The 14,342-nt window shown below is 45.0% G+C and overlaps 1 protein-coding gene across 7 annotated transcripts in view; it reads left to right on the top strand.

Annotated features, from left to right (window-relative positions):
• The window catches only part of GRB10 (growth factor receptor bound protein 10), a 642,351-nt gene that overhangs the window by 594,723 nt on the left and 33,286 nt on the right, over positions 1 to 14,342 (top strand). For all 7 annotated transcript variants that reach the window (XM_085607304.1, XM_085607303.1, XM_085607300.1 and 4 more), the window contains one exon: positions 3,832 to 3,948. In XM_085607304.1, the coding sequence (XP_085463430.1) occupies positions 3,832 to 3,948 (117 nt within the window). The remainder of the gene's footprint in view (positions 1 to 3,831; positions 3,949 to 14,342) is intronic.

Here is a 14,342-nt window from a genome sequence, read left to right as displayed (position 1 = left end):
GCCGACTGTTCCAAGAGCCTGTTCCACAAATAGTACGGACAGCGGACGCCTCTCTCCAGGGATGGGGAGCTCATGTACTCAATTACACAGTGCAGGGACTATGGACGACACAGCAAAAGAAGATGCACATCAACCTTCTGGAACTGATGGCAATCTTCCTAGCCATGAAGGCATTCAAAGTACACCTGTGCAACAAAGTCGTGTTGATCCGGACGGACAACATGACTGCCATGTACTACATACAGAAGCAGGGAGGAACACACTCTCCACAGTTGTCTCATCTGGCTCAGAGCATGTGGAAGTGGGCCATTCAAAGGAACATATTCCTCATGGCGGAACACCTCCCCGGCAAGGACAACCAGATTGCGGATCTGCTCAGCAGACACAGCCACCAGATGCACGAGTGGGAGCTACACCCATCAGTACTCCAACCGTACTTCCAGCAGTGGGGTCATCCAGAGATAGACCTATTCGCCACAAACGAAAACGCAAAATGCCAAAGCTTTGCCGCCAGGTTCCCACATCCACATCCACAGTCGCAGGGCAATGCGATATGGATGAACTGTTCCGGCAGATTTGCGTACGCTTTTCCCCCAGCGCCATTAATACCGCTGGTGGCACGCAAATTGCGACAGCACTCACTGACACTCATCCTAGTTGCTCCAACGTGGGCGCGCCAGCCATGGTACACTTCCTTTCTGGAACTTTCCGTGGTGCCGCATCAAAGGCTGCGGATCAAACCCGCACTTTTAACGCAGAACCATGGCGAAATTCAGCACCCAGATCCGCAACAGCTGAACCTGGCAATCTGGCTCCTGAAGTCTTAAGAGTTTGGCTACCTAAACCTGCCACCTGACTGTATGGAGATCATGAAGGAGGCCAGGAGACCCACTACCAGAGCTTGCTATGCAGCTAAATGGAAGAGGTTTGTCATTTACTGCAACAACAATGACATTAACCCGCTAGACGCATCCATTCAAAACATAATCTGCTACCTCTTACACCTATACCGATGCAATCTGGCATACACCTCAATACTTATCCATTTAACAGCAATAGCAGCCTATCTACAAAACAGGCAGCACCTCTCTTTATTCAGAGTGCCTGCCATCAAAGCTTTCTTGGAAGGACTTAAACGAGTAATTCCCCCAAGACACCCACCAGCACCGGTGTGGAACCTCAACTTGGTCCTCACCAGACTGATGGGTCCGCCCTTTGAACCTCTCCATTCATGTGAGATTCAATTCCTCACCTGGAAAGTGGCTTTCCTGGTTGCCATCACTTCCTTAAGGAGAGTTAGTGAACTCCAGGCACTAACCATTCAGGAGCCATTCATTCAGGTCCACGCAAACAGGGTTGTCCTACGCACCAACCCAAAGTTCATGCCCAAAGTCATATCACAGTTCCACATTAATCAAACTATCGAACTGCCCGTTTTCTTCCAAAATCTGCAAAATGTCACGGAAAGAATGCTCCATACACTAGATGTAAAGCGGGCTCTCATGTACTATATTGACAGGACAAAGGATTTTAGAAAAACTAAACTCTTCGTTGCCTTCTCTCCACAACACAAAGGCAACGCTATTTCCAAAGCAGGAATAGCCAGATGGATCGTTAAATGCATTCAGATTTGCTATCACAAAGCTAAACGCGTATTAACGGTTCCCCCACGAGCCCACTCAACACGAAAGTTAGGGGCATCCATGGCTTTCCTAGGAAACATCCCTTTACACGAAATTTGTAGAGCAGCCACATGGTCCACTATACATACATTTACCAAACACTACTGCGTAGATGTACACTCAAGACAGCAGACAGCTGTAGGACAGGCTGTTCTCAAAACTCTTTTCCAGACTGCTGCAGCTGGCACAGGTAGCCGCCGCTAGGGGAGGTACTGCTATATATTCTATGCACAGATATGAATTCAGCAGCCCACATGCCTCGAACGGATTATGCTACTTACCAGTATGCATCTGTTCTTGGCATGTAGGGCTGCTGACATTCATATCAAAAAACCCTCCTCCCCTGCGCCTGTCGCGGCTGCAGCACTCAGTACTTTCTGTATAGCATGGTCATCACTTACTAGATCTACTCCATCACTGCCACAATGGCGAAAAACAATCTAAGGATGGAGAGGATGCCCATGCGCACTGTAGTCCAGGGGAGGAGCCACCTATCTCGTGATACTTCGAAGACTCTTCCAGGACAACAATGTGCAATCATCCGGACCCAACACTAGGCGGCGATCTATGCACAGATATGAATGTCAGCAGCACTACATGCCAAGAACAGATGCATACTGGTAGGTAGCATAATCAATAGTCAACACCCACACTTTTCCTAAGTATTATAGTGTGGATTTTCAATATCGACAGGAAGTTTTAGTTGGCCACTGCATTAAAGACTTTAGTGGAAATATCTGCCTCTTTTGCTCACTAGCCACTGCTTTTTCATGGGACTGCACTGCTTTATAGAATGTGCAGAGCATGTGATCTACAAAAGCACATACTACAAACCATAAACGTTACCCTGTAACTGTGGTTGGTAGTGATGTAGATTGACATGTGCGCTGCCACTTTATTGGATGCAATCGGAGGTTCCAGATGTTTTTCCATTACTTTCTACATGTTTCCTTACAGTGTACCATACAAGCATACTGTCCTGCTTTTCACCACTTCACTTGTATCATTCACCTATTAGGGGGGGAACAATCTGATGGGGAGTCTGTTGTGGTTCAGGAAGTAGTCATAAGATTCCCAAGACAAAAGACTACTTCGAAGAAAAACAATCTGCAAAGTACCGTACCAAAAAGTAGAAGTATGTAGAGAATGTGATTCTACAGCACTACCAACAGAGTTACAGGGTAAGAAACGTTTTCGTCTGAAGCTATTGTTGCCACTGCTTGCACAACCCTTGCTGTATAGCAGTAATTGTAGACAAATTGTTGCTTTGGAACGTGCTTTTACACTGGCCAGTTTTAAATGTGCCACGGTTTTGGACAGGAGATATTGATCAGACAGCAGTGGATTGTTGAGGTTAGCCCTGGCGAGAGTTCAAGGTATCTCGTCCTCTTCTGTGGTCTCGCATGTTTAATGCATTACTGTGAGGCCAGCTGCCCAAATGAGTAGTGATTGCAGACTGCTCTGCACATTGCTTCTGTGTGCAGCCATATGCCTTTTGATTGTACCCTTAGATTGTTTTAGTTTACAGATAAAAATTCACCTGGGTACCTTGATTGGCCTTGCTCATTGTCCATTCAGTGAACACTGAACCAAAGAGGAAGTGGGTGGCTGAGACCGCTTCCTTGTTTTTCCCTTCGGTGACCCAGCCGCTGACACAGGACCCCAACATAAGCTATTTTAAATATATTTTTATCTTGTCCAGTAAATGTGTTTTATATAAACCTTAGCAAGGCGTTTGAGCTCCATGTTAAGTGTCGAACTGCATGCAGGGATTGCCCCATTTGTCTTGGAGAAGGCTGGGATATCTATCACCCACTGGGGCACGAATAGAAAATCCTTTTCAGTGTGCAGTAACCTACTATAGCTTTTTTTGTGACATTTTGAGTAGACCAGCAGTTACCACAATGGCTAGGTAGAAATGTGTTCATCTTCCACTGGTAGCAAGCAAAGAAGCATCTGGCTTAATTGAGTGTCCTCTCAAATTTTTAGCAAACAATTGTCTAACATATTGAATCGCTTCGAGCATCACTCATTGAGTGCAATGTCAATAAAGTGATAATGGCTTGTACTTTGAAGTGCTACGTTGTGTACCATGATTCAGTATTGATTTTCTAATATGCACCCAGCTTAAAATGAGTTTGCTTTTCAGAGAAGTGTTTCTGAAAACTCCCTCGTTGCCATGGATTTCTCTGGACAAACAGGAAGAGTTATTCAAAATCCCCTAGAAGCTGAAAGTGCTGCCATTGAGGAAGGACATGCATGGAGGGTAAGTGTGATTATTCTTTTGGTTTGTTAGATAACTTTGAGTGAATCAAAGACCCCTTGACCCATCATGGCTGCTGATATTCCAATGTTTTTCAGTTTCTAGAGACCCAAGGTAGTCCCTTGAATTGCCACCACCTAGTCTTGCCCCGACGCGGTCTTTGTTCTGTCCAATAAATGCTGCATGATTACAAACTGCGCATTCCACATGCTGCCCAACATGTTCATGCTCTTCCATACAAAAACAAGCACAAAAGGACACATTTTATGTATCTCCCTAGTGACATCTGCATTATAGACAGTTTTATCATATAAAGCCTTCCTTACCGGGGAAAATACTGGCCAGGCCTTTCCCTCGTCAAGCAGAAGTCCCCTTGAATTTTCCTCTGTCACCTTAAACAACAAACCGGTCTTCCTCCAGAAATAGTAAATGCTCTCTAAGGTAGGAGGATGCTATTTATACCAGTTTTCATAATCGCGTGCACTAATATCTGCTAGGGTGGCAGCTGTGACCGCTGTGGAAGCGATGTGACTGCTGTGAAGAGTAAAAGGGGAAGCGTTCACTTGGTTTTCCATTATTTCCAGGAAACTTGTTTAACAGACAACATTTTTCTGAAGAGTCAAAGTCTGAGCCTAATGATTTAAAAGGCTTGGCATACAGGCCTCTGGACTGAAAACATTGCAGATTTCCTTACCTAGATAAAATATTTGTTCGTAGCATGTGTGGCTGTGGATACACATGCTCTGCATGCTCCTGCCATCTAGTGTCGTACTTAAATGTTTGCACGTTTTTCTTTGGAGAAGTTTTAGGTCTCTGCTCTAGATGGTGCGTGTGTGCTGTCTCGAGAGAGACATGCTATATGTACTGTTGAGGCCTTCAGCCCGTCCATAGGTTTGCCATTTGCTGGCTCCAATATGGCTATGTTATACCTTCTCCCCATTGGGCCTTGGCATGCATGTTTCATGCCACTTCCTGACTTAAGCCCTTCCAAAAGCAGTGACCAAGTACTGCAAACATACGAACAGGCCATTTTATCTCATTTGTTTCGAAACTGCTTTTTAAAAAATGTATGTACAACACCCCCTGGACTAGCTCAGCCCCGTCACATGACTTTTCTTTTTCTTTCGCTGCTGCTTCTCACAGGTTTTAGAAGACTCGTACAATGTCTAATATCATGAGCAGGACAAAGCTTTGTAGCAGAGCTTGAGGATGTTTCCACCTTTGTGAAATCCATTTTTCAAAAGTTTCTTTTAATTTATCCTAGTAAATAAGAGTATTTTCTCTCATTCCTGCGTTTCAAGCTCTGCCTAGACCTTAGATATATCGGTTATTAATTTTCTTTTGTTCCCCTCACTCATGGCTCTCTCGATCTTCTACTGTCTCGCTCCTACCTCCTCTCTTTGCTGCACTTTACTAATGTCCCATTTGCCCCTTGTCTGCTTGTCCGGCTTAGTCTTCTCGTTTGTCCTATTGATCGATACCTCTCCTGATCTTTGTGAATATGTCCCACTTAATGCTCTAAACCCCCAGCCCTGCTTCCTCGTGGTCTTCCAACTTTCATGGTCTAAGTTGTGCTAGCCTTTATTTTCTCCTTGTAGTTCTGGAACTGACCCCTCTTCTGCATCTAATCTACACATTTCAATCCTCGATGTGCTCCAACCCTATGCAAGTCTCCCAAATGAGTCTCCATGTCACCAAGGTCATCCTCTCTTTCGGGGATTTTCATTTAGAAAGCTTTGCTTTTGGTGCGTTGGTTTAATTGGATCAGTTGAAGTGAGCCAGGAAGGACTGCAACTCCCAGAATGGATTGGGTTGTAAATCGTAGACTTAGCCCTATTCAAGCTAGGAAGAGGGGTATCTGTGATAGATTGTTTCTTTTAATCTTATCTTTTTTTTGCTTTGTTTCTTTGCATGGGCGCTCTACACCTCGTTTCTTCTATGTACATCATGCAGACTGTGTTTTTTGTTTTTTTTAAAGCCCTGTTCTACAAAAATGCAATTAAATAGATGCAGTAAAAAACTTTACAAGGAGCCTACGCACTTGAAATGATCGGAAGGGGGTGGGGGGGGGGGGGTCTTAAAAGAGCCTCAAAGCTCTGTATTGCTTCTTTTCTTAAAATAAATCTAACTTGTCGAATCTCACAAAACCTATTGTATGTAAGGAGCTGGAACTCACCCTGCGCCCTGTAGCAGGGTGGTCTGCACCCACGTTAGACTCAAGCAGCTGCGTGTTATGAAGTGGGTAACCAGCTCGGACCACCCTCTGATCCTCCCACAACCACCTTTCTCTGATTAAAGCTTTGACCAATAATAATAATAATAATCCACATTTGTAAAGCGCGAATAATCACCCGTAAGGGTCTCTAGGCGCTGTAGGCCGTCAGGAAGATTAAGCAAGCTATTGCCCAGAGTCACTTGGTGCTGGGCTAATCTGGCGCCGGGGATTGAACCGTGATCCCCAGATTCTGGAGTCCGTCACCCTGGCCGCGGCGCCACACTTCTTCCACCAGTCACATTAGAGATACCACACTGGCTCACGTAACTGGTCTTTCCACATCATTTTGCTGGTTCTGGTTTCTGCACTGTAATAACTCTGCTCTGGCACCTGTCCTGTGCGCTTCCTGACGAACTGTAGACAGACACCAGAAGTTGTTCCTAACGGGGACTATTGCTGCACAAGTCTGCTCTCAGTGGCTTGTAAACGTGCATGTGAGCATACTTAAACACTTTTGTGTGGGATAGATGACTTTCGTTCAGCCAAAATTAATACTTTACATCAGCTCCAATGCAACTTAATGGGGAAATTAAATTCCCAGTATATTTTTTCTGCTTCTCCCTCTTAGGTGTTCGCCCACTTTTGCAATTGATAACAAATTATCAATTTTGCTTCAAAAAGGAGCTTCTGCAGCAGGAGGTTTGCTGCAGTGCATATAAAATAGTGGTGCAGTCATAAAACGGGTGTCACCCATGAAGGCTTTTATTTTTATTTTTTAACTTGGATTTGCCTTTGGCAGTCTTCCCGCTTGCCTGTTGCTTCGTGCAAGCAGGTTTTAAAAATATTTTCTCCATTGAATTGTTTTAGATGGACATTATTTTTCAGTCGTACAAGTCTCTGCTGAAAGGTATCGTGCCTAGCCGGCCATCAAGCCCTATCCCATCCAAGGACCTCTAGCATCCCCACTCCCACTGGAAGTCGATTCCAAAGATGACACCAAAAGCCAGCACTCAAGAGACCCTCTAAGCTTAGTCGAGAGCTGGATTTAGAGACACCAATACTTCAGAGGCTGTAGACCGAGCTTGACACCAGATTGAAATATCTCTTTATACACCCTGTGAAGGGGAAAATTTGGTGGAAAAAAAAATTGACTGACAGAGCCAAAAGACTCTGCCCCACAACCCTCCTTGGAGACCCCTTCGACACTGGTTGCGAGGAAAAATTAGGACAGGGGCACAAGCCCGCTCTTAAATGTTCTACTACCTCCTTCAACTTCTCCACCTCTGCCAACACCACCTCCTCTCCCACCACCCCTCCCTCTGCCAGAGTTACCAAAGGAGAGGAAAAGACTTGATATGGGCAAGAGGGTAATAGTAGGGGCAGCCACACACATGTATAGTAATTTGTTTCGTACTTCTCTCCAGGTAAATCGGGTCAGTGGGAGGAGATGCAGTTAACTCTTAAAACCCATTCCAGACAAGCAGAGAAAGGGGGTGAAGGAGATAACATCTGAGGGCAAAACCATCTTGACTACCAGCATTCATTATAGGTTTGACTCTGCAGACAAACTCCAGGAACATTAACACCAGCATCGTCCTCAAATGGCATACAAATCTTTGCACTTTGGATTGAAACCAAAGGTCCTGCAACATCCCCTCACCTTCCTGTTCTATGGGGAGCATCTCTTTGGCACCCTGGTTGACAAGATGCTAGAAAAAAAGTCAAGGAAGTGGAGATTGCAAAGTGGATCCATGAACTGCAAGCTTCAAGTGCAGTTTGTCCATAACAACTTACTAAAGACAGAAGCACTCCTTCCACCAACAGGCCAGTAGCCCATCAGGGGTTACACCAGGGTGCATGTATAGGAAACAGGAGGAAAGGCAGAGATGACTATGGTAAAGGCGCTTCCACCTCTAAGAAGTGACTCCCCTTCTCCCCCACCACCTCTAAAAACGCACCTCGCCTGGTGAGGTTGGTGGGGGAAAAGACTAAAAGATTCCCTTTCTCATTTGGTGAAAATCAAAACTGACCAGTGGGTTTTAGTGATGCTCACTGCAGCACATGCCTAGAGCATCTTAAAACCGCTCCCATCATTCCCCCCCCCCAACTGACATTCTTAGCAGAGACCATCTCAGTCACCTCAAAGTGGTACACGCACTTCTCTAGATTGTGGCAATGGAGAGTGCCTCCACCCCAATCAGAGAAAATACATATACTCGCTCTGCATTCCCAAAATGGACAGCTCTCTCAGCCCTGTAAACAAATGCATCTTTTGCAGCGTTTGCATATTACAACCCTGCAGGACATCATCCCTCTGCTCTGACGAGGTGGTTACCTGATGGAGCTCGACCTGGTACACGTTTACCTCCACATATCCATGTACTATGCCCATTGCAGGTACCACTGCGGTAAGCATATTTCACTGCCTGCCATTTCAGATAACTTGCATTCAGGTCAACCATAGCTTTAAAATTATTTACAATCAGTGGTGGCTGCTCATTTGTGAATGGGGGACACTCGTCTTGCTCTACTTCAATGATTGGCTGATCAAGGGCAGTAACATGGAGCAGTTCCTAATCCAGCCTCAAACAGCATTTTCCCTGCCCCACAGCTTGGGACCAAGTCTCGCTTCTAGTGTCCACAGATCCAACCCATCCTGTGGTCTTTGTTGAACAGTTACAGGGGAAACCTACTCAACCAAGTGGAGTGTTGCCATTCCAGAAACTGCTGTTTCACTTTCATCTCAATCTCCAGCTCACTGTCCTAAGTGTGATACACATCATAGGGATGATGGCCTTGTGCATCTGTTGTATCCCTTCCAAGGCAAGTGTTGGTCATGGCCAGCACTCACTTCCCTCTGCATTAGTGAAACAGCAACAACTTGCTTCAGGGCAGACCTTTCAGTCCTGATTCCACAGATGAGCATTACCACTACCATGGATGTCTCCTTACAGGCTAAGGTGCTCATCTTGACACCAGTGGCAGCTGGCATCAATTTAAAGTGGTCAATTTAAAGTGGTGAGGCAAGCAAACTGGCACTGAGTGGCACCAGGCCTAAATACATTACTGGTATAGTTATAAATGGTGATTATAACGAGCTACTACTGAGAGCTCTGGAGTTGAGACTGGAGTCAGTGCGAGTTTTTCCAGAGTGCCTATCAGTGGGTAAAACAGGTTCTAATCCGATCAAAAATAAAACGCATGCAATAAGTAGTAACCAAATCACTAGCATGCATTATGTTAACACTTTAAAGTTAAAATATTTAACTTTAAAACATTGATGCAATGCATGTCAGTGATTTGGTTATGGTTTTTAATTGTTTGTTTATTTTAAAAAAATGAAATATTTACTTTCCACTGCCCGCACATCTCCAGTCCTGGTGTTCTTCTCCAGTCATACGGGACCACAGAGCCAGTGCCATTAACCAATCCAGATGGTGGTCGTGATATTGACCAGTATGAGAGAAGAGCCAGGATTGGTTGGAGTGGGCTGGTTCAGCACTTTTAAGCACTGGGTTCCTGTGCCATCTCTCTACCCAGATGTCTAATACTGCTTGGGATGGAGAGGTTTCAAGTTTGCATATCAGGCAGGCCATAGCAAGACAGCTGGCCAAAGCGACATCTGCACTTTCAACTGCTGTAGCCAGCTACCACTCCTCTCTTCTGGAAATCAGCAGCGATAGTCCTGCCCCTCCCTCATACTCTGCTCGCGTTGACAGAGGGAAAAATAAAATGCTAAGCTTTATTTAATTACCATTTCATTTTTCAATTTTGCTGCGCCTGCAGTGGGGCAACGCTCATCTGCTGATATGGAGAAGTTGCCGCTGCTAGACACCATGACTGTACAGGCAGTGTGGGTCCCTCGACGCGATGGCCATCACATGTTACCTAGAACTACTAGCATACAGTTAGCCTTAAAAGCTGCCTTCTTCATTAAAGGGTAGGTAGTCTTCATCAAGACTGACCACGCAATAGGCATGTGTAACCTGCAGCACAGAGCAGCATGTACTCTCCCCAGCTTTCTGCATTAGAGCTTGTGATTTGACTTTAGGCATTCTGCCACAACATATAAATCCTAGGGGGACATCTTCCAGGCATGTGTAACGACTTTGCAGACCTGCTCAGCTGGAGGCACCAGCAAGTACATTAGTAGGAACTCCACCCACAAGTCCTATGCAGATCCTTCCAGCAACCTACAAATAAACCTGTCCGCAACCCCAGAAGACACAGGCTTTGCCTCAAGGTAACAGCACTCACCATCAATGGTTAATGCAATTTGGATCTTTGCCTACCTTTTTTTCTCCTTACCCCCTCTTATGAGGAAAATGAGACCAGTGGCCTTAACACATCTTGGTGGCCTGCACTAAGGCAAGGCAACCCTGGTCCTCCATGCTCCTGAAATGTCCATCAGCCTCCCCAAGGAGGTGGTGATCAAGCTGAAGATTCTCAGTGACCAGGCCAGATCAGACACTAAGACCACTCACCTAGTGACATCCTAGATTTTGGCTGTTTAAACTCCCCTAAAGGAATGCACACAAATGTTATGGAAAGTTGTATTCTCAACACTTTATGGGGCAAAGTGGAAAAGATGTGTCCACTACTGCATTTTCAAAAATCTATAGCCTCTAAAGGCTAACATCCAGGGCAGTCTTTTACATCTCCAGAAGTCAGACCTTGCCTATACATTAATATGCCTACATCTCTCTGCAGTAGCAACTTGAATGCAAAACTGGAAACATTCACCCCACTTTAGGACCCCAATAGTCAAGGTTTTCATGGAGGGTCTCAAGAGGGTTTTAACTTCTAGAGTACATCCTGCTCTATTGTGGAGCCTTAATAGACTTCAGGAGGTACATGTATCACCCTTTGAACCTTTACATTCATGTCACCTACAGTTCCTTTCCTGGTAGGAGTTGTCTTTGTGGCCATATCTTCCTTCAGACGCCGACGACATCCAGCTCGTACTCTCCCTCACTGAAGACATTGACACCACCTGAGCAAACTTCCAGAACACATGACCGACGTAGTTGGGTGGATGAGAGCCAACTGCCTCAAACTCAACACCCAAAAAAATGAAGTTCTCTTTGGAATACCCCCCTCATTGTGGGACAACCCCAGTAGCCCTCCACCCTTGGACCAGCATCCACACCCACCCCAGCAATCACAGAATCATTGTAGACAGCGAACTCTCTGAGACGTCAGATTAACTTGGTTGCTTCCACCTGCTTCAACATGCTCCGGAAAGTCTTCGGATGGATCCCAACGAACACCAAAAGAACTGTCACTCAAGCCCTCCTTACTAGTCGACTTGACTACGAGAACGTCCTCTACGCCGGAACCACAACCCTCCTCCCCAAGCGACTCAAAAAATTCAGAACGCAGCAGCAGGAATCATCCTAGACCTGCCCAGACGATCCCACACCACCTCCCACCTCCATAGCTTGCACTGGCTCCTCGAGAATAGATGTCACGCACGCCTGTAAAGCCCTCCACAACACGGGACTAGAATACCTGAACTACCGATTGACATTCTAGATCTGTGGTCTGCCACCCTGGCCCTTGCCACAGTCCCCCGCATCCATCATACCCGAGCTGGAGGACACTCCTCCTCCCACCTCTCCTCCAAAGCCTGGAACGACCTCCCCATCCACCTTTGAACATCGAACTCCCTCGCTGACTTCAGGAGTAGTCTCAAGACCTGGCTGTTGGAGTAGCTCCACCTCACGCAAGCACCTGAATACCACTCTGAGTGATTATCGCACTCTGCCCACCAGCTCTGATTGATTAGTGAACTGCACAGGCTCACCTTACAAGAACCATACTTTCAGAAAGATGTGCTTGTTCTCCGGACCAGTCTGTTTCTCCCCAAGATGGTATTATCTTTTCTCCTCAGTCACACTATAAAGCTTAATCTTTTCGCAGCCAGATTCAGTAGTGGAAATAGTTCTACACTATCCAAGCCCGTTCAGAAGTGTCAGTAGATCTTTTTTTAACTTTCGCAAAACCTCAGAACGGTCACCTTATCTCTATGGCAGGTATAGCCAAATGGATAGTCCAGGGCATCCAAACCTGCTCCCACAAAACTAAGTCTTAACTGTACCCCCAGGGCACAATTCACCCTTAAAGGGACAACCATGGCTTTCTAGGGGAACATCCGCCCTGGGTCACACCACGTACCTCTACTTATAACTACTGAGCCGCCAGCAAGCTATGGTTGGCCAGACAATTTAAGGACTTTGTTCCAGACATCTGCTTGTTACTCCTTATCACTGGTTAGTAAGTAGCCTTAAAATGTTGAAGACTGGTTTTTCTGCCACTTGAGTTAATTTATAGCAGTCAAATTTGTGAGGTCATAGTAGAGTGAGGAGCGAAGCTGTGTTTTGAATGTGCCCATGCTAAGTATATTGGGACGATGCGAGGGGAAAAGGAATGAACTAGAAAATGGGATCTTATAGAATTGTAGATGAATAAAATCAATTTTTCTAATCGGCTGATCTCATTCACAGTGTGTAAACATTGTTCATGTTAATTTTCCCAATTTACATGTTCACCTGTTTCTTTGGCTCTAGCAGATTTAAATCTGTGAAATTGGTTTGAGTTAATGTATCCACTCTTCTAATGTTGGAGGCTTTCTCACTGATAGGAAGCAGATTACCTTAAAAATGACACATTATCAATTTTGGACTAGTTAAGTTTAAAAGTGAGTAGCCAGAAGTAATGCTTCTTGAAATACCAATGTCATGCTAAAGTGACTCAAATTGTGAACATTATATTTACCCCAAGTGCTAAAGTTAGTCTTGCAATTCTCTTACTTGAAGGAACCAGTCATGAATTGGAACTGGTCAAAAAGTACTAAAGTACATTGAGCATCTAATATTGCTGCCCTACAAAAGCAATTTTATTTTCCAGTAGAGTAGATTAAATAATTCTTACGTTACCGCAGTTTCAACTTCTCTCCACTTTTTGATTCCTCCTAGAGCTAGGATCTCTCACCTTATTTTCAAATCGGTCATTCTTCCCTAGAGTCATTCTGATGTATTGCCCACCATCACCTAGTTTGGTAGAACTCAGTTTCACACCTGTATCTATCTGAGAAAGGTAATTAGTAGGGTAAGCTGATGTGGCACTATAAGTTTGATAATGCTTTAAACTGTTTATCCTGAAATGTGTCCAAAGCCACCAACCAGGAGGGTTTCCTTTTACAGGACTTTAAGATAATGTTGTGGATAGATTTAGAGCTTTTGGGAGTGAATTTCGTGCCAGTTTGAGATTTACAATAACCTGGTTACAAAATTATTTTAATGACACTGATGGATACTCCTAACTGCATATTCCTCGCCTTGTGAATATCCTTAGGCATTAGACTGCATTTGGCAGGTTTTTACAGCATACCCTTGTGTATGCCATTAAATGGTATTTCACCCTGAAAGTGACGACTGAAGCTGCATATACGTCAGTTATTTTCTTTCTGCACAGATCTGGAGCTTGCCCCCAAATTGCTCTCGCAAGTTGACATGTTTTATTTTCTCCAAACAAAATCTTGTTTTTTAGTTTGAAAGGAGATCCTGTTCCCTCCAAAAACTGAGTTTAAGATTTACAGAGACTGCCACAAATAAATGCCTGTGACCTATCCATATAAGGGGTGTCCCTGGTGCTTGGGTTCAGGCCATGACTCCAAGTTGTGCAGGGAATATGCCCTTATGAATCCAAAGATTATCTCTGAATGTGCCTTTGCCTTTCACTGAAAGAATCTCTGTAAATCCTGCTCAAAGTTGAAGATGTTGACCTAATCCTGCTCAGAGGCTGTTCTCGTGACCGGTGCTGCGTCCCAAGCCTTTAGTTTACTCAGAGGAAACACAGGAAGGCTAAGTAGGACTAGTTCCAGTCTAGCCACTCTCTCACTGAGAAGTCGCAAGGACATCATCTCCTTGTGCCCAGTCCATCGCCGCAGAAATAATTCTGCAGCTTATGATACCGTTTGAATTTCTGGTAACGTTGCAAAGGTTTTGGCTTTCAGAGCCCTTTTGTAAATCCTTGCCAATTGTCTGGTTTCGTCTAGGAAGCTTCAGACCCCATGGATCCGCAAAAGCTGCCCATCCGGTTAATGCAAGTGGGTCAGGCCTCTGCTCCATCTGTGCCTCCTGAACCTGCTTCAGGTTCAGCTCCAACTGTGAAGACAACC

The sequence above is a fragment of the Triturus cristatus genome, chromosome 5_2 (genome assembly GCF_964204655.1).
Source record: "Triturus cristatus chromosome 5_2, aTriCri1.1, whole genome shotgun sequence".
Classification (NCBI taxonomy): Eukaryota; Metazoa; Chordata; class Amphibia; order Caudata; family Salamandridae; genus Triturus; species Triturus cristatus.
Note: the sequence above shows the minus strand (reverse complement) of the source record. Positions and strands in the feature narration are given on the sequence as shown.